This window comes from Microcaecilia unicolor, chromosome 1 (assembly GCF_901765095.1).
Source record: "Microcaecilia unicolor chromosome 1, aMicUni1.1, whole genome shotgun sequence".
In the NCBI taxonomy this organism is placed as follows: domain Eukaryota; kingdom Metazoa; phylum Chordata; class Amphibia; order Gymnophiona; family Siphonopidae; genus Microcaecilia; species Microcaecilia unicolor.
In genome coordinates, this window is record NC_044031.1 from 280,825,615 (window position 1) to 280,852,574 (window position 26,960).

Here is a 26,960-nt window from a genome sequence, read left to right on the forward strand (position 1 = left end):
GAGCTATCTCTTGGAAGGTGGGGAGAATTTTAAACAGTGCAAAATCATTAGACAATAATTTGAATAGAATAAAAATTTATACTGCCAGATCGATGAGGTGGGTGCTTAATTCTTGCAGTAATAGTTAAATACTGACAAGTTGCACTATTGAGATTGGCAGATAAAAGTCCCTTACATTACCAGCATGCTCACTTTTATCAACTAATCTTTGTATTTGTTATCCACCGACTGGGCAAACGCCTCTGACGGTACTATGTAAGCCACATTGAGCCTGCAAATAGGTGGGAAAATGTGGAGTACAAATGCAACAAATAAATAAGTACATCACTACGACCCTGTTACAAAAATATATTTTATTGTATGGGGCTGGGAGTCACAGGATACATCAAGAACCCCAACAGCAGCTGAATATAGAGGTGGCATTTCATATGGGTATACAGACATTCCTCCATTCCACTTTACATCCCTTAGAACATTAAGGGAATCTGAGTCTAGCATGTCATACCATGCTCTTGGAGAACAAACTTGAAGACTGGAGTACAAATTCAGAACAGAACCAAGCCTAGCTGTCGTTGCATGCTTCAGTGCCCCCCATTATAAAGGGGTGGGAGACAGACAGGAAAATTTTGAACTGATCCAGGTCCAAAAGACATCTCCCGCTGTTGGCTGCTGTTTTACTACTTCTATGTGAACAAAGTCTTGCTGTTGAAAATACCAAAATGATAGTTCACACATCAGATATCACTGTACCGAAAACTGCAGCACGTCACCCATGACCAACACAAGGAAATAAAGGGAAGAAAGAGCTGCACTGGCTATGGTTGATGGTATGCAGGTGGGGGCAGAGACCAAGTACAAACATTCCACATGAGAATACAGCACCACTCCCATGGTGGCAAGGGAGCAGACAACTTTGAATTTTAAAATACAAATCTACACACATGCCTGCTTTTTGCAGAACATATATAGGTCCTGTAATAAAACCGATCAGCAAACCCTTCTACTCGTTTCTCTTAGAAACAGCTGATATGTTGGGTTATAATTTATAACTTAAGATTAAGGCACACATCTCATCTCAACAAGGCTCTCCCCAACCCAGCATACAAGAAAGAGCAGTGGCCTGTGGCTCAGTACGGTCTGAACTTCCTCTGTGCCCGCATCAGTGTGATCTTCTGCTTATCTTCCTCAAACTTCTTCCTCAATTGCGCAATATCTGAAATTAGAGCAAGTTCAGACTTTCTATTATCAAAGATTGGAACCCTCTGAATGTGAACCAGAGATTAGCAAGGAAAGAAGCGGAAAGAAAGCACAAGAGAAGAAGGTGGGAAGAGATCAGGAAAAAAGTCTCAGTCTGTGGAGAAGCAGTGAGATCCAAAATGAAGAACCAAAGAGTCCAAAAGATGTATAAAAGTCATTTCTATTTATTTATAAACAGTACATTGAGACTAAATCTCACAATTGGAGAAGCAAAATGCAACATGGCTGTGTTTCGGAATAAATGGCTTCATCAGGAGACCAGTGTTCTAATATGTTATGAATAGCAATTGTTAGTTAGAAAAGACTGATATATTCACTAGTGCCTAAACAGCCAGGATGTATGTGTCACTGAAGAGGAACTGGCAAACACCAATACAACATTAATTAAACTAATGTCGAATTTGTGTTTGCGATTGCTATTCATGTAGACACTCAAAAGATATTAGAACTTTGGACTCCCAAAGCAGGCAGTGTCGAGTCTTTCTTCTCGAGCTGTGAGCTTTTGTCTCGATACACTGTTTACAAATAAATAGATCTCACTGCATCTCCACTGATTGTTATCTGTGAAGACCCTTTTCTGCTTTGTTTTTGTGTAGACGGTAGAATATTGCACTAGGCATAGCAAGAGTAAGGAGGGCCCCACCCAAAAACAAAAGGAAGAGATGCTAAATGTATTTGGATTTTAGATTTACTGACTCACCCTTTCAAACCAGAGGTAAAAAGGCAAGTTTCAATCAATGTACCTAGATGTAAGTCCTCTGAGGCAGGGAACTGAACTCACCCCTGAGTTAATGAAGGGTTACATGATTTGCCCAAGTTCACAAGGAACATCATAGGGAAAAGAAGGATTGAATATTGGCTTTCTTGGTTTTCAAACCAATACAAAATGGCAAGATTTTCCTGTGGCTGTTCATGACAGGCAAAGAAGTAAAACTAACACCAAACAAATCAAACATTTTAATACTGAATCAATTATGATCAATTTTTTAAAAGGATTTTTTTTTTTTTAAATCCATAAAACCCGATATGGCCATTGTTTCAGCAGCTGCCTGTATCAGAGGTAAAAGGATATAGAATATGAAGATCTAAAAAAAAATTAAATGCATCACTATTACAAACTTCTTACACTTTCTGTTATCACTATGCATTAAATTGATACACTTAAGATCAAAAGCTTATCTCATGTAGTCTTCTTTAACAGAAATGATTTTATGTTGTCTATTGAGATAACAAAAAGAGATTGTGGACATGAAGAAGAGGAGTCACTGAGAATGACGACAGCTTAATTGGAGAGCAGAATGATAAAGGCATTAAAAACAGTCTCTCTCAATCACATTTGAACTTGAGCAGCAGAATTGTAAAGTGGGAGATGAAGTCAATCAAAGTTGAAGTTGTTTAAAATCGCCATATACAGTGGTGCAGGAATTGAGCATGGCAAAAACACCACATGGTGCAATGGTGGAACAGAAGATGGAGCTCCTAAGTTCTGATCGAGATTGAAGAGGAGGAGGAATGCAGCAGTAAAACAAATTTTTACAAGGGTGGAGATGAAAGGGTGGAAGGTGGAACTTAAGGAAAATCTCTCTTCAGTGAAAATACGATATCAAAATACTGTAGTGATCATGGATCTGGGTGGAAGAAATGAAAAGCTAGAAGGTTGTAAGGACCAGAGGAAAGATATGCAGAGCCGAGTGAGACGAGGAGGGAGACTCATGAATGAACAGAAGAGACAGAAGACCTAGAAATCAGGTTGTGACAGTGCAATTTTAAGATTCATGGTGTCAGAAGAGAAGAAATTAAAAAAAAAACACACTTTGTCAAAGTAGTGGAAGGTATATGGCATGAAGGTCCATAAAAAAAAAATCAAGGGATGATGCTGAAGAAAATGTGGAGATTAAAACTGAAAGAGTGCATCATAAGTTGGGCAGAAGAAAAGAGACAGAATTGTGAGATATCACAGAGTGCCCGGATGAATATGTGGTGAAAAAAGAAACGGGAAAAATAGTAAAGTGGAGATTTTTAAAGACATATCCTCAGTAACTTTACAAAAGAGAAGAGAAGTAAAGAAAATAGTGACCCGTCTACAGAAGAACATAAAATATGAACAGATCTTCTAATCTGGTGTACTCTTTATGGTGAATGGCAGGACCCAAGCAAGTAAAACCGGTAAAGGAAGCCTGGGAGGCTTCATAACATGAAGGAATGCATGCAACACATCAGTAAAATAGAGGGGAGGAAGGAGGGGGGCAGGGAAAGGGCAACAGTGAAGGGTGCAATCACCATAATATAAATTTTTTGTTAGTTCAATAGATTAAAGCAATTTCTGGTGAGAAAAGCTATAAGAGATGCTCTCTGGATTATAAGGTATAATTTATATTTTATTTTAATGAATGAGTGATTATGGGAAGGGTAAGAAATTTGACAGTGACAAATATCTATAAACCTTATTTTACCTTTGTTACTGATGTTCTATTAATATTTTATGGTGTTTATGATAAATTCATTATTAAATTATTATGTTCTTCATATTTTTGGTGTTGGTTTTACACCTGCCATACTAACCACGAGGCTGCTCTTCCATTCCTCATTCCCACCATTAATCTCACTCATTTTATTTTTTCTTATTATGCCATAGTTTCAAGGGCAAAGCCTGTGCTCATCCTGCTGCTGAGAAGACAAAGCATAAACCTGGATGTGCGCACTACAGGCGGGCAGGGTGACCACAGAACTCTGTGTCAGTGGTGGATAGCTGGGTCAGCCCTGATTTTACTCCACTTCAAGAGGGAAAATTATAGTTGATTGTACTTAAAGGAACTTAGCAGGAAAATCAGAGCTACATCTTCCTGCATGCAAGAGGACAAAATCAGGACTGGCTCAACCTGTAACCTCTGAAATGGGGCTGTATAGAAAACTACAACAGGCTTGTCCAAGTCCAGTCCTTGGAACTGCAAGCAAGCCAAGTTTTCAGGATATTCCTAATGAATATGCGACAGAATCTGAATACAATGGATACAGTTGGCATGCCAGTCTCTCATGCATATTCATTAGGGCTATCCTGAAAACATGGTCTGTTTGCAGCCCTCAAGGACTGAACTTGGACAAGTCTGAATGAAACAGTGATTTAAAGCATGAACAAGATTGCCCTTTACTCCCACACGGAAACCTGTCCACACCCATGCCTTGAGACTGCTAGTGCCCCACTCTGTATGGCAGTGAAGGTGTCAGACTTTGGGAAATCAGGCAAGGAGATATGGGTAGGAGATGCTGAGAATACTCACGTTCCCGCTTGGACTCTCGGTGCTGCCAGGCGTAAAAATTCAGCAGCTCCTTGCGCGCTCTCCTCTTTTTCTCTCGTTCCAATGCTCGCAGGTTGGCAGCCTCTGTTCGTGGAATGCCAGGCCGCCGGCCCTTTCGCGTCACTTTTACCCAGCCCTCCTCATCCGGCACCCCTTCCTCCTCCTCCGCCTTTGCCTCTTCCTAGGGAAGAAAAGGTAAGACACAGCTGTATACTGCACACCAGCAGGCAGACCAGAAAACCAACTCTTCTGCAATGCCACAGCATAATTTTGGGAGAATGGATCTACCATCTCTTCCCCAGAACTGTATGGTGCATCACAACCAATGCAGACACACAGCAAAACATATCTCATGTCCCACAACATGAGGTGCTCTTATTTCTGTAAATAGCTATGCTGTGCAATACTTGTTACCTCTCTAGCATGCAAAAGGCATGTATGTTGCATATATCAGTTTTTTACCTCCACTACTTTATGTCCTGTCAGCTTTCCACAGTATGAATATATCATCAATATATCCTATATAATAATTCTCACCTCCAACGTTCTAATGTGCCTGGGACCGTGCCTCCCTCAGAGGTGGTCTGCTAGGCAGGCATGCACTGACGTCAGTGACAGCTGATTCCAAAGCAAGGGGAGAAGTAGGGAAACACGCGGGAATCATGGGAATCAGCTGTCAGTGCGCTGCTCCCTGCTACTTCGGAGCAAGTGGCAGGGAGCGGGGCAACACAGAACCCCGCCCCCGGCCGCATCACCAACCCGCCCCCCCCCACCCGACGAGCAACAACATCTCGTGTCCCCTCACGCACCTCCCACCGAGTTCCACACGCCGCCCTCCCTCCGATTTCAACACCCCCCCCCCCGTTACAGCCCCCTGTACCCCCCTTCCGCAACCCTGTTGACCCCCCTTCCTGCTGAAAACCGTCCCCCGCCGCCGTCCAGTACCTCTGCTGACGGGGGACCCCAACCCCCGTCAGCCGAAGTCCTGTGCTGGCCTTCGCGGCGTTCCTTCTTCAATGATCTTCTGTTCAAGTTCCTCTGCATGCTTCTGACATCAGACGCATGCAGAGGAACTTCAACAGAAGATGACTGAGGAAGCAACGCCACGAAGGCCAGCACAGGACTTCGGCTGACGGGGGTTGGGGTCCCCCGTCAGCACAGGTACTCCACGGCGGCGGGGGGCGGTTTTTGCCGAGAAGGGGGGGGGTCGACAGGGTCGCAGAAGGGGGGTACAGGAGTCCGTAACGCGGTGCAGGGGGGTGAAAACGGAGGGAGGGCGGAGTCTGGAACAGCGAGGGAGGGGGGGATGGTCTTGTTAGCGCCCATTTCCTTCCCTTCAGAAACGGGCATTTTTTTCTAGTTGTTTATATAGTTGAACTTTGGCTATAAATAGATGATTCTCCAGGAATAATTTTTCAAAGTTGGCCACGTACAAATTGGAGACATCTGGTGCCATGGAAGACCCCATAGCAGTGTCCTTTATTTGTAGAGAAAGCTAATCTTGAAAGCAGAAAAAGAAATTCTGCGTTAACACTATAGTTGCCAAAGTTAGAATAAAGTGATTCGGGATCCGATGCAAAGTGGTCCTGCTCCTGAGTGTTTCTTCTACAATGAGAACTGCCTCCAATTGTGGTATGTTAGTGTAAAGCATATAAATGTCCATGGTCACCAGGATGGTATTTGCTAAATCACCATCAATCTTCAAAAAGTTGGACCATATGTGAAGAATCTCTAACATATGATTTAATCTGTCGGACAAATGGACAAAGGAAGATATCTACAAATTTAGAGAGTGGTTCGAGGATAGACCCATTGCTGGCGATAATAGGGCGTCCAGGAGGATGGGTGGTAGATTTACGTATCTTGGGGAGCACATAGATCATTGGAACAACAGGATTCTGAACCATAAGTGATATCTAGTGCTATCTTCAAAAGGTGCTCGATTTCATTTTGTAGTCTTGTTGTAGGATCTTGATCAAGTCTGATGTAATATTGGATATTCAAAAGTTGACATTCAATCTCAGCAATTTAATCACCACGATCCATGATAACAATTCCTCCTCATTTTGTCTGCTGGCTTGATAATCACATCATGATTTCTCAAAAGGGTATCAAGGGCCTTCTTCCTTTGTCAAATTATAATAACATTTATGTTGATTATTCTTTTCAAGATTCTCAATTTCTCATAGGACAAATTTGTTAAAAGCTGTAATTGAAGGGTCCAATTGTTTAGGTGGTAACCATTTAGATGGTTTTCTAGCTACTGAAGAATCCATTTGCCCTGCTTCTTTATTAGAGAAGTGAATGATTTGCAGCTTCCTGTTAAAACAAAATTAAATCCACACAGGTTTGAAAAGATTGATATGATGTCGTTGGTACAAAGGATAAGCCCTTCTGAAGTACCTGATTTGAATTTCCATCAAGATTACTGTAGAGAGGTTGAACATTGGAATCTCATTAGTAACTATGGACAAATGTACCTGCCATACCCTCTCTCTCTGCCCCTGGTGGGGTAGAAGGACCTGGGGTGTGGTGTATAATACCTGTGCACTCCGCACTCAAAATTCTTCTTGCACATACCCCCTGCTGCTGGATGGGTCTGGAAGGGGTTGTAGGCCATATCTTTTCCAAAAAATCATTGTGGGCAGCTCCCGCTTGAGAAACTCATTGTGCAATAGAAGAACTCGCTAAAAGTGATGTAGGTTGGTCTCGAGATTCACTTCTCATGTCACTAATGTCATTATTAACAAGATCTTGTCAGCCAACAGGATGTTCTGAGCGAGGGCTCACTGGTCTACTAAACCTAAAATGTGACTGTCTGGCTCTTGTAGTGAAAACTTTAGGTTTAGACCATGGGTAAATGCTCACTTTCTTATAATCCACTGCATCTCTTTAAAACTTATCAAGCTTCACCTTTCTGACATCTTTCCTAAAAAAATTTCCAACCATTTATTTAGTTACATCTTCTTAACTACATCAATCTCCACTTGTACTACCGGTTTCACAGCATCATTCTTCTTTTTGGCTGTTTCAACAATTAAATTCATTGAGTCCAATGCACACTTATTTAAAATTGCAGAATCATCTAAAAACAACTGCAGTTCCTTCATAAATCTAAGGCCCTGCAGTATACACTTAACTGTACAATATTGCAAAATGGTTTGAATTCTATATCTGCATGAAAGTCTTTCTGGTGTTAATTGAGACCACTTAAGAGACTCAGAAGAAACATCTGGGTCCTCATCTGGCAATTGTTCTTGAAGTAAATTCTGTAGTCTCACTTCACTAAAGCTCAGAACATTGTCGCTAGGTTTGAACGCCATCGTTTCCCTGGACATAGGAACACGACAAAACACCAAAAACACACTCCACAGTGTACTGAGGCACAGCACAAAAAAACAGCAAAGTAGATGATGAAATAGCAGAAAATCCTTTATTCGTCTTCCGATGACTTGATGCGGACCATGTTTCAGCCCATAGCCTGTGTTAGGAGTCAATCAAGAACTAAAACACATCAAAATACAGAAAACACACGAAATAAATAGCAAAATAAGCAAAAATTAAAAATATGTAGTCCGTGTTGAGTCATTTGAAGACTGAATAAATGATTTTCTGCCATTTCATTGTCCACTTCGTTTTTGTTTTTTTTGTGCTGTGCTTCAGTATTCTGCGGAGCATGTTCTCCTTGGTGTTTTGTCATGTAAAATAACCGTATTACATACTAGAAAGATTTCAACAGGGAGAAATTTCTTGACAAATCTGTTAAGGAACATGGAGATATGATGAGAAAGGAAATACATAAAAAATACAATCAGTTAAATACGTTAAGGTTGCGGAACTTCTGGAAAGAGAATGTCTATAGGAAACTGTTGGAATGACTTTCGTCTTGCGATTCACATACAGATTGAACATGAAAGACAGGGGAAATGTCCCCAAACAGTTTCAATTTTACATGGAACTGGTATTGCTGAAGGTGCCAATATGTCCTTCAAATTTTTATTTCTCTTGAATGCCACCATAATATCCTTTTCTTCAAACCCTGGGATACATTTTCATTCATCCCATCACTGGAAATAAATTTGAATTGCAATTTTATTCGAACTGTAAAAATGCATGTTGTTGAATGCCCCTGCAAATTGCTGTACATAGGGAAAACAAAGCAAGCCCTTAATAAACATATTATGGGACATCAGTGTGCTATCAAAAGAAATATTCTTGAAAAACCATTGGTAAAACATATGCAGGCTAAAGGGAATAAATTTCATGAATTAAGATTTACAGTATTGCAGAAAGTCATTCATCATTGGAGAGGAGGAGAAACAGAGAAAATCCTGCTACAGAAGAGCAAAAGTTCATATTTAGATTCAAAACTATCTTCCTCTACCCTTAATCAAGAACACCATAAGGGACACAGTGAATTAAGCAATGACCACACTGATATGTTTCTTTTTTTTATATTATCTGATATTCTATAACTTAGTATAAATTACTGTTGCATATAATTGTTGTCTGTATGCACTATTTTATTAACAGGTTTTATCATCTCAGATACACTATATATTTAAGATAATTTATTAGCTTTTACTTTGGCCATTTCTTGATTCATTTTATTACATTTTATCATTATTCATTGGGTTTTAACAATGTACTATCTTTGCCAATATGATATATGGAATCTGGGGCATTTCCTGCCTTATAACGTTTAGCCTAGTGGTTAGTGCAGCGGACTCTGATCCTGGGGAACTGGGTTCGATTCCCACTGCAGCTCCTTGTGACTCTCTGCAAGTCACTTAACCCTTCATTGTCCCAGGTACAAATAAGTACCAGTATATAATATGTAAACCGCTTTGAATATAGTTGGAAAAACCACAGAAAAGCGGTATATAAGTCCCATTCTCTTTCCCTTTTTTGTGTCATTGAAACGCAAAAAACATGGCAGCTGGAATGCATAAACTTTTGAACTTTGAAGTAATTTCTCGACGATTTTACAGCGTTTATGTATAATAATTAGTGTTTTGAGAAGGCCATAATGAGCAGATTTCAAACCTACCTTCAGTTCTGTGTTTCATATTTTTTCAGAGAAACAATTTTTTCTGGGGGTTTTTTCCCCATGTTTTAAAAGGGTGTTTTAAGATGTCTTACATGACTTTCTATAAGAATTTAATTATATTTTAGGTTATTATCCAGTTTTAACAGGATATGTCCAATTTGGTGGTTTTTTAAAAATGTTTTATAGTTAGGTTTTATTTGACATCTGACCCCTCAAAGCATATAAACAACCCTTTCCGGCAGAAAGCTGATTCAGTGCTGTCAGTAAGGTGGTGAACTGCTGGAAAAGAAGTGCGGCATTGTAAGTAATATGATATCTCTTTCTATCCAGATTTTAATTGTTAGAGATGTACTGCTCTGCTGCTGTTTGAGATTTTATGAACAGCTACAGTATGCTTTTATTTGTTTTTAGGCTCTTTTGCATAAGTTATAACTACTAGGGGAATACTGGTTGCACCATCCCCTATAGGTATGCGTTCCCTTCTGATGTTTCTGATTACCTATGATTGTATGACACGCTGCTAATAACAGTTGTTAAAAGACCAACTAAGGATTTTATTATTAAATGAGAACTTTAAAAGGCTAGTTTCTCTGTTCACCATGTATAGATTTATATGTTCACATTTAGAGAAAGTTTTTCTTTCACATAGTTATTTTAATTCTTTTTCTGTACTAATATTACATTTGATTTTCTATGATTTTGCTTTATGAACTGTAACCATAATTGTGCTTTTATATGAGTACCTGCTGTTTTGCATATTTTATCAATTTTATTTATTTGGTTGTAACTGCTTCATTTATTTGTTAGTTCCCAACCCCTGACACAGCCGTAGGGCGAAACCTGGCCACGATGGGAGACTGTTTCAATAAAATGGCTCCGCACTTAAGTTGGTCTGCTTCACTTTCTGCTGCTACGTTTGTATGCAACTGCTTCCAAGTACTATAGTAACAAACCACATACTCCTGCTAGAATTCTATGTGGCTGTGCAGTGCAGAACTCCTCAGCCATACAGGATTCAGACTTTTTGTGCAGAATTGCAGTGAAGGAAGGAGTGAAGGCTGGCTGCCACCCCCTCAAATCTCGATGGGCCCACCTTAACACTCCCTGGTGGTCTAGTGGCCTCTTAAGGGCCAGGAAAGAACCCTACTCTTTCCTGCCTGCTGCTGCTCTTACCGCTTCTTTAACATGGCTGCCGAGACTTCAAGCGGTAATTCTCGTGAGGCTGCCACAGGAAGTTTTGCACAGCAGTGGGCAGAAAAAAGTGGGTTCTTTCCTGACCTGAAGAGGTACTTCCGATGCAACTCCTAGCTCTCTGGCGAGTATAGGGGTTGGAAAAAAAATATGGATAGTGTGTCGGTGCAGAGAGGGGGTCTGGAAGAAAGGTGGATGCTATGGGTGCTGGAAAAAATATGGATGGTATCTGTGTACCGGGAGGGGGCTGTAATATTGTTTAAATTATGACAAACTTGCAGAATTTTGAATTTTTTTTGCACAGAATTCCAGCAGGAGTAACCACAAGAAGAGTTGATATTGGGTGAGTTGTACCATTCAAGAGCAGGGGCTGTATGAAGGCAGAGGTAGGGGATCAGGAGAAGTTTGGTGAATCAGAGGGTGGTAGGGGTGACAGAATGGTGAGCAGAGATTCAGAGAAACCCCATAGAATGGCTCACATGTGAAATAGTACCCCAGGACAATGTGATTAAACTGTATGTCTGGCCTAGAATTCCCTGTTGCGTAATACCAACAGGATTATCATCTCTAATAAAATCAGCTTGCATCAGCAGTCACGCTTGACCTTTTAGTGCTTCCACAGTAATGTAGTGCATGTCAGGATTACCTCTGCAATCCTTTTGTCATGCTCCTGCATGAATGCGTCCACCTCAGTCTGAAGCTCTCCAGGATCGATGAGTGTTGTGGAATAGTCATGAATCCATTCTGCAAGAGAGGAGGGCAGCTTTATGAACCAGAGTACTCATAGGGATTGAGGGTGGCTCATCTACAAACTTCTGGATCCACAGCTCTGGAACTAAATACAGGCTCAAGATTCAACACCAGTGCAGAAAAGTTTGCAACACTACCAAGCCCTGAGGGAAAGGGGAAGAGATTTGATATACTGCCTTTCTGTGGTACAATCAAAGTGGTTTACATAATATGTATACAGGTACTTTCTTGTCCCTAGTGGACTCACAATCTAAGGGTATTTTTTAATTTTTGGTACCTGGGGCAATGGTGAGTTAAATGACCCAGGAGGAGCTGTAATGAGAACTGAACCTGATTCTCTGGTTCTCAGCCCACTGCACTAACCATTAAGCTGCTACTCCACTCCACTCCCGAGGAGTGATGGATCACACAAACTGCCACAACTGCAATGGATTTTTTTGGTGTCGTAGTGGAGTAACAGCCAATGATATGTTAAGGAAATTAGGGAACATACTAACATCACAGGATGCGCCTAACATGAACCAAATGCTTCTCTCAGCACTACAGGATTCTTTCCAAAGCACAAGAACTCACAGTCTACCTAAATCTAAGGCTTCGTCACCAGAGCAGAGGGGGAAATTTCAGCAGAGAAAGCAATAAACTGTCTTGAAATTTTTGAGCATGTGCTCATCCATAACACATTTACTCCCCTTGCATGAGGTACAAATACCATATCAGAGAAACACATCTCACAACTGATCAACTTACTCGCAATTCCAGTTTTAATGCAGCGAGTCTTTGTTGAGATCACCAACGGCTCCCGTGGTTTCAAGGACTTAATGGCCTGTGCTCCTTCCTGACTCTTAAATACTACATATGCAACCCTGAAGCCCTGTGGAAATTAGAGACAGAAAGGAGTCATCAATGCACATCTGTAAAATCTCCTCTCCAAGCACGTGATCTGCCCGTGTGCAGAAGTGAGTTATCCTGCCCAGTGAGGCCTCTCTTCTAACAGGGATCTATACATCTGGATTTCAGTATTGCCCTGGGCCCCCTCCCCCCACCTGCACATAGAAAACTGCAGTGAAGTGCTATGTTAGGAGACTGCATCCTTAAAAACCCTGCCTAATGTCATTCTTTCTTCTGGCACAAGTACAGCAGTGCCCATCAATCCTATCCCCATCCTCAGTGGGACCAATAAGCTGACACCTTTGGCTATTAAAACACACTATTCCCTCTCCCTGTCCATCCATAGCTCTCCACACTCACCCTACAGAGCACACTACATATGGATTCATAGTATATATTTAAAAATAAATAAATCATAAGCCACCCTGTGGATAGTCAGGCCTCACAGCACCTGTCCCTGCCCTACTGCTCTTTTCTGTCTAACACTAAACATCCTAGGAGCTGCTGTGAACACTCCTTCAACCAGCTAAAAAACAAGTCAGACAACATTTGAAGCAGAACTAAAACGAATTGTTTAATGGTAAAAAGAAAAAATAATAGAGTTAAAAGTGTAAAAAAAATATTAGAGAGAGAACATGGAGAGCCGACCCAATGGTGAATAGAGCAACACTATGTACTGCTATGAGGCCAGACCCCAGTAGCTGTGCACCACCATGGGCTGGCTCAGCTTCTTACCGGCACAGTTTTCTGGCTGAAGAATTTGGACTGTGCTCTCGTTATTTCCGCTTTCTGTGCTGGTCCTGGTTTCTCCTGAAGCTCCACAGACTCTATGGCGCAGTGCCGGGAAAATAGTTCAGACAAGCATTTCTGGTAAGAAAGCAAACAGCTGCATTTTATCTATAACCTTAGCCACACTGCATGACATCCAGGGACGCCGACCCTATATTTAACCCCTTCCCCACCCCGAGAACCACCATCATCTGCACAAGGCAACATTACTTTTATATCCCAAAACATTCTTCTGCATGAGCTACAGGCAGCTCCTGCATCTGCACCAAAATGCTCAATGGGGCTATTTTGCACAGTTTACAGTCCAGCCTCCTCGCTGTGTAGTAGAGGAAGCTTGGAGATCCACAGCAAAATGCTGCTAACACAGTGTTTTACTACAGGGATCATGAGACAGGGTGTTGTGCTATGCCACACATCACTTGCAAATTCTACATGCAAACTATGTGGCATGTCATATTGTTTTACTTCAGACATGGCTTCCTTCTTGCTGCACTCCCATAAAGGCCGTGTGTGTGGAGTAACCTTGAAATTGTTCAATAATCAACATGTCCCTCAGTCTCAGACTGAAACCTCTGTAGTTCTTTTACAGTAAATCTTACAGTGCCCTTCCTCAGCAGTTTCCTTAAACCATAAAGAAGGGTTACCTTCAAAAGCTAATCAAAAAATACATTAAGTTAGTCCACTAAAAAAGGTGTCATCCTATTTTTTCTTTATTTTCTATTTATTACCTTAAACCATGACTACTGGCTTTGAAGGAAGTTCCTAATCAATACAGTGTCCTGATGGCACAAAACTGTTTCCTTTTTACAATGATGGATTTGACAGTGCCCCAAGGAATGTACAAACCCACTGAAATGTCTTTATTGCCTTTTTGTACCTTTAAATAGCTCTATTCTGGAGTTCTTCAGGCAATTAAGTGTCCAACATGTTTAGACCAAATTCACTTTTACAGCTCGGTTCTTCATCCAGGAGTATTTAATTCAGATCTACTACTCTGATTGGACACAGATGGCCTCTAACTTATTGTGGACCTTGTTAAGGCAATTTTTAGAAACGAGAGTTCAATTTGCGTTTGCCATGACAGAACGAGAACGAGAACACTTATAAATTTAAAAAAATTGTATTAAAAAAATAAAAAGTTCTAAGAATACACTTTGATAAAGAAATATTTAACCAATAGTTAACAATTCAAAAATGACAGTGTACATTTAGGGGGAGAGACCTACAGAAATTCCACAGAAAGCTAAAAATACAATAAAGAAATATAATAAAAATAAATTGAGGAGAGAGAAAAGAAAAACTTCCCTTCTCCAATTCCAAACAGGATCAAAGTGACTTAGGTAACTGTAGTAATAATGTAATGTAATATGGTTCTTATATCCTGTTAACTCCCACAAAACAGTAGTTCAAAGCGGGTAACAAAAGAATATAAAAGAAAAAAACAGTTCAACAGTTAAGCCAAAAATATTTTTAAAGAGTCCTCCAGGAAACTCTTGTACCTAATGCCCATAAAGGAAGAGGAAGAAAAAAAAAAATCAGACAATAAGGGTCTCCACATCTTGAAGTTCTAGAATTGGACGGAAAAGATAACAATCCAAAACAATATTCTTGAGAGGATCCATCAACCATCTTAAATACAATACAAGCCTGTATAGGAAGCCAATGGAGAGAAATCAATACTGGAGAAACTGTCAAATTTCTTCAAATGGAATATAAGTTTGGCAGCGGTATTCTGAAGAATCTGGAGTTTGGTAGGTAGTCGACTGTAATAGACATGTAAAGACTGTTACAGTAATCTAGAATGAGATAAAATCATGGCCTGAACCAGGATAGAAAAATGTGTACTAGCCATAGACAACCCCTTTCTCTCAAGAAAAAACTGCAATTGAAGATTAAAAAAAAAATATATATATATATATATTTTTTTTTTTAATTATTATTTTTTTTTTAATACAAGAAATAAAACATTTACAAGGAAAACACAATTGAAAAGAAGCTCCTATAGAAGTAACAGCTTGTTGCATGGTCAAAAACTTCCTCCTTCAGAGTTGCATCCACCTAGAAACATCTGGAAAAACTGAAATTTTTCCTTCTAGGACGGTAGTGTTTACAGTTCTATAATACAGTCTCAAAACTGCTTCTTTGTACTGTAGAAAAAAAAAAAAAAGATACAAATAAAGTACTACCACCAGAAATGTCAATATCAGATGATTCTAAAATAGCTGAAACATCCAATCCAGCTTGAACTTCAGCTCCTGCATTAGTCTTGGAGGTCTTTGTTGGAATATGGTAAATCTTTTGCGTAGATGGTAGATTTGCCTCAGAAAATTTAGAAACTGACACTAAATATCTAGGAGTATTTTAGCGCAGCTCTAAAATGGCCGAAATTATATATCTGCCATTAATGGCCACACACTAACTTCCAAAATAGTGTTTGGCTATTACTGCCTCCTATTTAAAGGTGGTAAGGGCTCACACACTACTTGTGCGGTAATCGAGTAGAAAGCAGCATACTCCCTGTCTCCCATACTAGAAAATACGAATTATTTTCTAGCACAAGAAATGGCGCGCAGCAAATGCAGAACTACTGAAGGGCGCAGTACAGCTGTTTTGTCATGCGGTAGCCCTACTGCACCTTCATAAAAGGGCCCCTAAATTTACATTTTTTTAAAATTCTCCAGATTTGTAATTTTTCTCAGCAGCAAGTTTTTATCTTGTACTTGTTGAGCTGAAGTAGCTTTAATTTTACTAGTCTTCTCAACAATATCAACCCTAGTAGTTTGCCGATTCAAGGTTGAACCCAGGTTCTGCAACTTAGTAAAGAAGTTTGAAGACATGACAACAAAAGAGGCGCGTACCTGATGGAGGCTTTCTATAGCAGTCCACTACGACACCGTCATTATGGGTGGCTTCTGTAGAGGCTACAAGGAGAATGGAGAGTTAGGAGAAACCCCATCTTGGGTAGTCACTGCAGGGGTTCTTCAGGGTCTGTTACTAGCTCACCTCCAGCTTGCCCCCTAGTCTCAATTCCCCCAACAGGCATCAGTGATGACCCCAACGCTGAACCGATCACAACTGCATCTGTTCTTGACCGAGAGCTGGTGTAGCAACCACAGCAACCAATATGGGTTCCTCCTTAGACTGAGCTAGCTGCTTGTCGAGCACTCTCGGAGGTGGAGGAGAAAGATATAGACAGGCTCAGCGATACAACACTAAGTTCGAGTCCTTCCTGACCCCGACAGTGGATGTGTCCAACAAAGAAGGTACTGCAAAAGATGTATTTACAGTTTGGCACAGAGAAGTAGCAGAGGGGGATGAGAAGAACACCTTTTGGCTTTCCTCTGTGTTTTGGCATCATAAACAGGTAACACAAAAAATGTTTAGGGTTTTTGTTTGTTTAATCAAAATGCCTCCAACTCCATGTCTTACTCCTGTGCCATCTTGGTCATGTGGTCTCTTATTTTTAATGATGCTTTGAGTATTTATATTATTGTGTATAATCAATGAACAACTCGTACTTCCATGCCTTTTTAGTAGCATTTTTAAGACAACAGAATGTGAAAAATGCATAATGTTGTGAAGACTTGTTCAAGGCACTGTGGAAAAAAAACATGAAGTGAGTGTGTGTGCGCGTGACCCATTGAGAAAAAGGTACCAAAAAGTGGAGTTAGCACTTAAGACTTAAAAAGTTACATACTAACCTATGGAATTTTAAGTCTAAGTGCTTTGAAAATGAGCACCAGAGGCTATATAACATTTGGAAGAGCAACTTTCATTTTTGAAAGCTTCGTGTACTATGGAGTCAGCAATGGGACTATGCAATTCTTTTTTTTTCACAAAGATGTTTTTCATGTTTTACAGCCTAAAAATTGTAGGCACCTAAAGTGGGGTATGTGATTTCTGGGTTAATTCCTTTTTTATTAATAAATGTTTAGCAGTTGATATCCCTCTATTCTGTGGTATAAGTAAGTCACATACCCCAGCTTTGGTACCTAGATAGGCAGGTCAAGATGACCAAAGTAACAGAAAATATTGAGAATGGCTGATTTTTCATGTCGTGGGTTCATAAGCAATCTGAAAAAGTTATGTTTGAACTTCAATAACTTTTTTATTTTTTTTACATAAAAAAGATGAAGTTTTGACTATTTTTTATTCTGGTGACTTTAGTTACCCTTTCCCAGAGATTATCATTCTCACACAGGACTAAAGGCCCTGTTTATTAAGTCGCACTAGAGGCACGTTAGCGTTTTTAGCGCTTGCTAAGCATTAGCACACACTAACTGTGCGGATACCCATAATATTCCTATGGGTAATCTACATGGTTATTGCGTGCTAATTTTTAGCATGCGTTAAAAAACGCTAATGCACCTTAGCAAACAGGGCCCTTAATTTGTAGACAAAAAGGATATGGAACTGGGGGTGAGGCCAGGGTCGGAAGTGAACTTTGGGGGCGGGGCCAGAGCCAGAAGATATGAAAAACATATAAATACCTCTGTGACAAATGCACAAGAGGTGAGTCTCTTTCAATTGAAAGGAATGTCTGGAATGAGGCAGCACAGAATGAACGTGAAAAGGAAAGACTAAGAAGTTGCCTGAGGAAATACTTCTTCACAGAAAGGGTGAATTTATGGAATGGCCTTCCAGTGGAAATGGTGGAGATGAAACTGTATCTGAATTCAAGAATATTTGGAACAAGTACATAGGATCTCTAACCAAGAGAATGGGATAATAGATGGCATGGATGGGCCATATGGTTTTTATCTGCCTTCATTTTTCTCTCTGTTTCTATATATTTAGAACATTCATACATTAAATAAAGGAAATCTTAAAGAATATCAAATTTGCAACATTATAGAAAAATATCAGACAAATCAGTGTTTTTTTCAACATTTATACATTTGATACCAATCATAACTACGGTTGATTGGTGACTCAGCTGTTTGGGAAGGCTAAATTTTTTTTTTATTTAATTTTTGTTACATTTTTTTTTTGTTACATTTGTACCCCGCGCTTTCCCACTCATGGCAGGCTCAATGCGGCTTACATGGGGCAATGGAGGGTTAAGTGACTTGCCCAAAGTCACAAGGAGCTGCCTGTGCCTGAAGTGGGAATTGAACTCAGTTCCTCAGGACCAAAGTCCACCACCCTAACCACTAGGCCACTCCTCCTGGAACAGTGGTCAGATCAGGCTGTGGGGCAGGGCATAATGGAGCAAGTTATAATGCTTAGAGTAGGAGGCAACACCTATGTCAGCAGTAAAGGGACAGTGAGGCACTTTTGAACACAGACTGAAAGGAGAATGGCTCTGGTGCAGCTGTACCAGCTGCATTCCCCCCTCCTCTTTGCCCCCCACCTAGTACTTGTTACTGATGGCAGTATGCACAGTAAAGGTACTCCAGGAGTTATGTGCCAAAAAATACCTAATGTACAAAATTATACAATATATTAAACAAAACACTATTTGCAGTACAGTGCACTCCATTTAAGTGCACGTTGGATAAGCGCATGCTCTGTTTAACTGCATGCCGTACTTCGGTCCCGTTTTTGGCGCCATCAATTTCTATGGGGACAAACTTCAGTTTAGCGCACCACTGATAAGTGCAAGATTCGCTTATATGCGTGGTTTAAGACCGCTTCTCTGCAGGAGAGACTCCGCATAAGCACACGCATGAAATATGGAAGCCGACTGGCACGTGACAAAGGGGCGGTAAATTTGAAATCTCATTGGTTAACTGCCACAGGCAGAATAAGCGAAAGAATGTTGTTAGAGTGTACACTGGAGTCATCGTCGCGCAACTGTAAGACTTTAACACTGGCTGAATGAATAGAAGTTCTTAAAAAATTAGAAAACAAACAAAGTCAAGCATCTATTGCTAAAGAATATGGTGTCGATCCCAGTCAAATTTCACGTATCTTGAAGCAGAAAGATCAGCTTCTGGAAGACTGGCAAAACAATACAAATCCACAACGGAAACGAAAACAGTCAGGAAAAGTTGAGGATGTAGAAGATGATCTTAAGTGGTTTTCTCAAGTCAGGAGCAGACAGTTTCCTGTCAGTGGTCCACTGCTTATGGAGAAAGCTAATCAGCTAGCTGAAAGTCTTGGACTAACTGAATTCAAAGCCACTGTTGGATGGTTGGAAAGATGGAAGGAGAGGAACAACATAAAATTCAAGAAACAGCATGGTGAAAAACAAGACGCTGATGACTCTGGTGCTAAAAATTGGGTTGTTTCAGTTCTTCCTACCATCTTGAACGAGTTTGCACCTCGTGACATTTTAAATGCTGACGAAAATGGTCTCTACTGGCGAACGATTCCTGATGGAACACTTGCATTCAAACATGCCGAAACTACTGGAGGTAAAACATTGAAGGACCAACTGACAATGCTTCCTTTGCTGCAATATGGATGGGAGTGAGAAGTTGGAACCACTCATCACTGGAAAGAGCAAACAGCCCCGTTGGTTCAAGAATGTTAAGCGACTTACTGTGTCATACAAGGCTAACGCAAATTCATGGATGACTGAGGAAATTTGGAAGCAGTGGCTAAAGAAGTTAGACACTAGAATGCAGGCACAAAAGCATCAGATTTTGCTGCTTTGTGATAATTGTGCTGCAAACAGTGATGATGTCAGGCTGTCTAACGTCAAGGTGGTCTTCCTGCCACCAAACACTACCTCTCTGATCCAACCTATGGATCAGGGCATAATAGCCAATTTCAAACAACATTATCGGGCTCTTGTGCTATGTCGTCTGATGAGCATTATGGATGACCAGACTGGCAAGGATAAACGTGCTGTTGAACTGGCTTGTAATCTATCACTGTTGGATTCCCTACATATGCAGAAAGAAGCCTGGAATCATGTTACACAAGCAACCATTGTGAACTGCTACAAGCGGGCAAGCTTTGTTAAGGATGCGGAGAGGGACGAAACAGATGCAGCTGCTGCAAACGCGTCAGATGAACAGGCTATTGACATCCCAGCCAGTGTTACTGAAAAGGAGTTTCATCACTACGTAGCTGTTGATTACGATCTACAAACAGCTGACGACAGCACTGATGTCAAGATATGCGCCTACACGCAGGCAACGGCTGATGATGACACAGATGATGAAATGAGCAGCGAGGCACATGCTGATGAAATTCAACAACCTCCTGTCACTTTTGCAAGAGCGCTGGAGAGTCTCAACACCGTGCGGGCCTATCTGGAGGCCACTGGATGTCAGTGCTATGACAGTTTTTACCATCTGGCAGACGTAGTTTATGGAACTCACAGACAAGAGTGTACAGAGGACTATGACTGATTACTTCAAGTAAGCCTAACGTCAGTTAACAGAGACTGTATACTGTACGTATAATAAACAGTACTGTACATATGTTTATCAATCAAGCTTCTTTGGGCACTAACGCTAAAGACACCCAAAGGAATATATGGGCGTCTAGAATTAACATATGCTAAAAATGCTACTGCACCTTAGTAATCAGGACCATTAAAATAGAAATATATAGACAAAAATTAAACAACCCCATAAAAAGCCAGATGCTGCATACAGTACAAGACCAGAGAAACAGAAATAATGATGCATGCCTCCCTGTACTGTGCAAAATATGATGCAGATATAAATTTCAAAAACATATTCCAACCACTATATTAAAAATTAAATAAAAATGAAAAATAAGGTGGTTATTTTCATTGGACTAAGGGGCCCTTCTACTAAGCTGCGGTAAAAGAGGCCCTGCAGTGGTATCGGAGCATGGATTTGCCACACACCGAGACCCCTTTTATTGCAGTGGGTTAAAAAAAAAAAAAAAGGAAATGGCTGCGCTATAAGTACAAACTTGCCACATGGCCATTTCCTGGGAGAGCCCTTACCGCCTCCTATTTAGGAAGAGATAAGGGCTCCAGCGCTAACCTCAGAAAAAGATAAAAAAAATATTTCCAGTCACACTGGAAATGGTGTGTGGTGGGGGTGGCACTACTACTGGGGCCCACGGTAGTGTTGGACTGGTGCATGCCAATGCCGTGGTAGCTCTACCTCAGCATTGTAAAAAGGTCCCTTAATACAATTTTTGACTAGCTCTCAAAGGCCAAAACGACCTTCTTTAGGTCAGGATAGCGTACTGTAACAGCAATATACTACCCAAACCTGAAGGTGGCTTTGGCCTCTAAAAAAAAACAAAAAAAACCCCAAAATAACTCAACTAGTTAAAAAAATGTCCAATAAAAAGGTATTGCCACATTTTCTGTTTTTTCTTTTTATTTATTTACCTTTATTATTATTTGTTACATTTGTACCCCACATTTTCCCACCTATTTGCAGGCTCAATGTGGCTCACACAGTACCGTAGAGGCTGTTGCCAAATCGGTTAATAACAGATACAGTGTGATATTGTGATCATATGAGGTAGGTTGGGTCAGGTAGGTGGATTAATACAGCAGCCACATTATTTCATACTAAATTAAAAACAATACTCTTTACTACCTTTGTTGTTGGTCATTTAATTTTTCTGGGTTGGTCCCAGTCTCTGGTACAATGGCATCGCTTCCTGAGGCTTAAAGTAGTGCCAGAACGCCATTTCACCCCGTTCCGGGACAAATTAAGCCCTCATCTCTTTTAAATATACACACACATATGCATGCATACATAAATTCTGTTAATTTTTTTTTTTTTACAGAATTTAAATTCTGTTGACAAACCATGAGGAAGAACAGATTCTGCCCTGGTGAATGGGTTGCTTTTCCAGTTATTAAAATAAGCAATATTGTGACCTAGAAGCAGTGATACTGAAAGCCTAAACCTACACCCAGCTTCAAATCACAAAAGCTAAGGAGGCCAGAAGGGGAGAAGTACCATCAGACATAGTTCATCTCTTCTCTCCTTGACTTGAGTCTTGGGGCACAGAGCACTTACCTTGGTACAATATGGGGGAACATTTAGAATGAAGAGGGTGCGGTCCTGAGGCCTTGTGGGGTCCAACTCCTCTCGCACTCTGTGCTCTTTCACATACAGGAAATGATGGGACCGAGATTTCTTAGAAAACTTGATGGGGATTGCTACAGGGAGTGAAAAGAGAGTTTGTGATTAGATAAGACTTACAGCTCAACACAGCATGATGGAATAGCAGAGACAAACTTGGCTGTTAGTCAAGAACATCATTACTGAACAATTGATTGGAGGGAGAAAGTAGTATAAAAATAATTTATTAAATAAATGAACTTAACAAAAAAAATCAAATGTCATATCAAATAAGATTTAAGCTTCCTAAGGTGTTTTTGGGTCCTGTTCAGAGCTCTTAAATTCTATATAAATGAAATAAAAGTGGCAACCCCATGGTTTGTGAAAACCTTGTCACACACGCAAATCTGCCATCTACTTTCTTGTACCCTTCAACATATTTTCCTCCTTCACCTTCGAGTCTCACAATGCCACTTTTGTACTTCCTCCAATTGCTAACATATTAAAAAAAATGTCTTGTGCCCTCATTTTATCATATTGGCTATTTTTATCTTTCCTTTCCTGACTACTTTACCAGTTTCTCTTAGTTTTCCCAGATACTGTCACCTGTCTTCCTCTTTCTGTGATCTCTTGTGGTTTATGAAGGCTAACCTCTTTTTCCATACTTTTTCAACTACTACTCATGAGAACCAAAGCAGCATTCTTTTCCACTTACTTGTATTACTTCCCTTACAAAAAAGGTTTGTTGCCTTTAAAATAGTTCTTCTCAGTTTTACCCACTGCTTTCCTACATCTTCCAGATGTTTCTAATCCAGACAACTCAAGGTAATCCCCCATATGAATAAAGTTAATTTTCTTCACAAATAGAACCTTCACTTTTGAATGAATCCTCTCCACACCCATCTTAATATTAAAACCATACCATCTGTTGATCACTGGATGCCAGATGATCACCTACTATAACATCAGAAACACTCTCCCTATTCGTAAGCACTAACCCCAGTATGGCCCCATCCCGCAATGGATTCCATTACCAACTGCTGGAACAGAAGGGAGGAGCGAGCAGAGTAGTCTCTCCCGTTTTACTTAACAGATCTTACATACATCCCCTTGAAAAAGCTTGAAAATGTGAAACGTGGCTCCACGTTGGGGATAAAGACAGAGAGCCTGTTGTTTTAGATCACTATGCACTAATCACGGGAGCTCTGGAGGCACTGCAGACCGAGCACTCGCCGATAAACAGCTAAGATAAGTGTCATCAGTATAACACCTTTGTTTTCCCGGCAGGGAATGTTCAATGCTGTGAGAATCGGAAGGCAGGGAGGGTGTGTGCCATGATGTGAGACTGCTGCAGTTCCAATCCAGAGACATTTGGTTTAAAGGACACTACAGCACTACTGAGCACTGCAATTTAAAAATAACAAAAAAAAGTTTTTTAGCTGGGTTATATATTGTTTAGTCTGGTGGAATTGTTGGAAACTGATTAAAGGTACACTAGTGAGGGATAGGATAACAGAAATTGTGGATCGTAAGTTTTTCAATTCCAGGGGACCTGGATCTGATGTGCGTAAATCAATGACTTTAGTCAGATTGAAGGGGGGCAGACAAAAAAATGTCAGGAAGTATTTTTTCACGGAGAGAGTGGTGGATACTTGGAATGCCCTCCTGCGGGAGGTGGTGGAGAGGAAAACGGTAACGGAATTCAAACATGCTTGGGATAAACATAAAGGAATCCTGTTCAGAAGAAATAGATCCTCAGGAGCTTAGCTGAGATTGGGTGCCAGAGCCAGTGGTGGGAGGCAGGGATAGTGCCAGGCAGACTTATACGGTCTGTGAGGCGGGGATAGTGCTGGGCAGACTTGTATGGTCTGTGCTCTGAAAATGACACTTACAAATCAAGGTAAGATATGCACAAAAAGTAGCACATATGAGTTTGTCTTGTTGGGCAGACTGGATGGACCCGTGCAGGTCTTTTTCTGCCGTCATCTACTATGTTACTTTTGGATTTGCTACTTTCAAACTATTTGATCATTAGTTTCAATTGAACACAGCAACCACCATACTTTCGTTTTGATTAAAATATTGCTCTGTTTTCACAAAGGAATAGTTTAAAGTACTCCCCAGGCATGCAGAAGTGGAATGATATGAAAATACTACATATTACTACTACTACTTAACATTTCTAGAGCACTACTAGGGTTACGCAGCGCTGTACAAATTAACAAAAAGGACAGTCACTGCTCAATGGAGCTTACAATCTAAAGGTTGAAATGTCAAGTTGGGGCAGTCTAGGTTTCCTGAATAGAGGTATAGTGGTTAGGTGCCAAAGGTGACATTGAAGAGGTGGGCTTTGAGCAAGGATCTGAAGATGGGCAGGGAAGGGGCCTGGCGTATGGGCTCAGGGAGTTTATTCCAAGCATGGGGTGGGGTGGGGTGAGGCGAGGCAGAAAGGGCGGAGCCTGGAGTTGGTGGAGAAGGGTACTGAAAGGAGTGATTTGTCTTGAGAGCGGAGGTTACGGGTAGGAACTTAAGGGGAGATGAGGGTAGAGAGGTGGGGGGGGGGGGCTGCAGATTGGGTGCATTTGTAGGTGTGCAGGAGAAGCTTGACCTGTATGCCGTACCTGACCGGAAGCCAGTGAAGTGACTTGAGGAGAGGGATGATATGAGTATATCGGTCCAGGCGGAAGATAAGACGTGCAGCAGAGTTCTGAACGGACTGAAGAGGGGATAGATGGTTAAGTGGGAGGCCAGTGAGGAGTAGGTTGCAGTAATCAAGGCGAGAGGTAATGAGAGAGTGGATGAGAGTTCGGGTGGTATGCTCAGAGAGGAAAGGGCGAATACCTTTGGAGAAAACCGTCACCGCTCCGACTCCCTCTCAAAGGATACTGAATCTGTCCGGAAAGGGGTCAGTGGGCACCCAGAAGAAACCAGATCGTCGAAGAAACTCATGTGGAAGTCCTATACAACGTTACACACGTCTCCAATGTACACCACCATTGTAACCTACTACCAAGAAAATTTCAGCCACGGCACTGTCCAGCGAACACCCACATGCTCTCGGACAGCGAGACAGAAGAAAGGGGGACTCTGAAAACTTGTTTATCAAGGGGAAATGGCCCCTATAAGCCAGTCCCACCTTCCAATCAGAGGGGACACACTCGGCGATACCACCCAGGTGCGTGACTCCCTCCTATACCCATTCACCATAAGAAATAATTACCACCGCCAAGCCTCCTTTTCCAGTTACCTGAATATCCAGCCGGAGCCGCTATGATTCCCTCTTCCTTCGTGTGCTGCCCACTGGAAGCCGCCATCTTTGGTACTAGGGAAGTGACGTCAACACGTGTGCGCGAACTTCGCGAAGCCTACTGGGGTCTATACTTTCCTGATTCCTCTAGCCCGCAAGGAACCTCCTCCTGGTCATGGAATTAGTGACGCATTGAGCGTAAGGCGGCGTAACAGGTCGTCGTGAATGTGATTGTGTGTATTGGCTGCCGCGCGCTTTGGCGGAGGGTCTGTCGTGCGAGCGAGATGAGGTTTTTTTTATTACTTCGCAGGTTCCTCGCTGAGGAAGCTTTATTTTTTCAGCTGGAGGGATCCAGTCTGATATGTTCAAATTTCAGATCTCCAAACAAAATTCTAGGCTAGGAGCACGGGTCCATCTTGGCGGAGGCTAGAAGAGCTGCGGACAGATGGGGCCGTTGTCCGATACGTCCCTAATGTCCTGTGGATTGCTGCTTGCTGCGAGTGAGCTTCCATACTTACCGGACTCACTTCTTCACACCTAGTGATTGTCAATACTTTCCCAGGCTGTCTTGAATTCTGTCGGTTTGCCATGCAAAATAAGACTTAAAAAAATTCTTACATACTTTTCACCAAAGAAGCATACGAAATGTGCAATAACAATATCAAAATAACACAAGTATACAAAATACCAAGAAAAGTAAAACAAAAATAATATACACAAATAACAAATAAGCGCTAAAAATGTTATGGGTCCTTTTTAAGTTTTGCATTTACTACAAATTAAGAGCACACAATGTACAGTAAGCAAGTGTGGAGGGATCCATCTGCCCTGCATTTACTACCCAGGGCAGAGTTCCTACAGAGGCATCACATTATATGCACTGTCAGATAACATGGGAGTACTCAAGTACTAATTGCTGTGCTGGTGCACCTCCCCCCCCCCCCCCCCCCCCCCCCATTCAGTCCCCATGAAGAGATACCCCTTCACAATCCTGACTCCTCTTAATCACAATTCCTCCCCCAATCTTAACAACCTCACAGCCTTTAATAAACCATGTCCCCCCCCCCACCCAACCTATCCAGGGGGTAGCAATTGTGGTCTAATGGTCCCCAGCAGCACAGATCCTTTGCTGCTGTTGGCCAAATCAGTGCCATTGTAAGGGTGTGCCCTATGTTTCACCTTTGCAGACCTGAAGCCTGGGTAGGTCATGAACCATTTTCTGAGCTACCATGGATGCTACAGGACTTTCTGCAGCACTGGTTTCTGGCTGACATCATTCAAGGACATACTGTTTGTGTGGAACACCTTGTGCTGGCTCTCCTGTTCGGCCTGTGAGAAGTTTGGGGCAGAGCTGCTCACAGAGAAGATACAGAAATGAGGAATTCATGGTTAACTATCTTGTCAGCAAACCATCATGTACCAGCCCTGATAAAGAGTACCATCTGGACGACTCAGGGCCCCTTATCCAAAGTTGTATATCATCTGCGGGACAGGTGTATACAATACCTAATTGGTCCAAACAAAACAGCTGAGGA

General features: G+C 41.3%; 1 protein-coding gene across 1 annotated transcript; it reads right to left on the reverse strand.

Annotated features, from left to right (window-relative positions):
• Window positions 1-334: 334 nt before the first annotated feature.
• On the reverse strand, window positions 335-25,527 carry RRP7A (ribosomal RNA processing 7 homolog A). Its single transcript, XM_030207055.1, has 7 exons — window positions 25,426-25,527; window positions 22,134-22,276; window positions 13,168-13,299; window positions 12,292-12,415; window positions 11,441-11,538; window positions 4,536-4,734; window positions 335-1,213 (listed from the first exon to the last, which is right to left on the reverse strand). The coding sequence occupies exons 1-7, from the start codon at window positions 25,490-25,492 to the stop codon at window positions 1,128-1,130; spliced, it is 849 nt and encodes a 282-aa protein (XP_030062915.1). The 5' UTR covers window positions 25,493-25,527; the 3' UTR covers window positions 335-1,127.
• Between the last annotated feature and the right edge of the window lie 1,433 nt (window positions 25,528-26,960).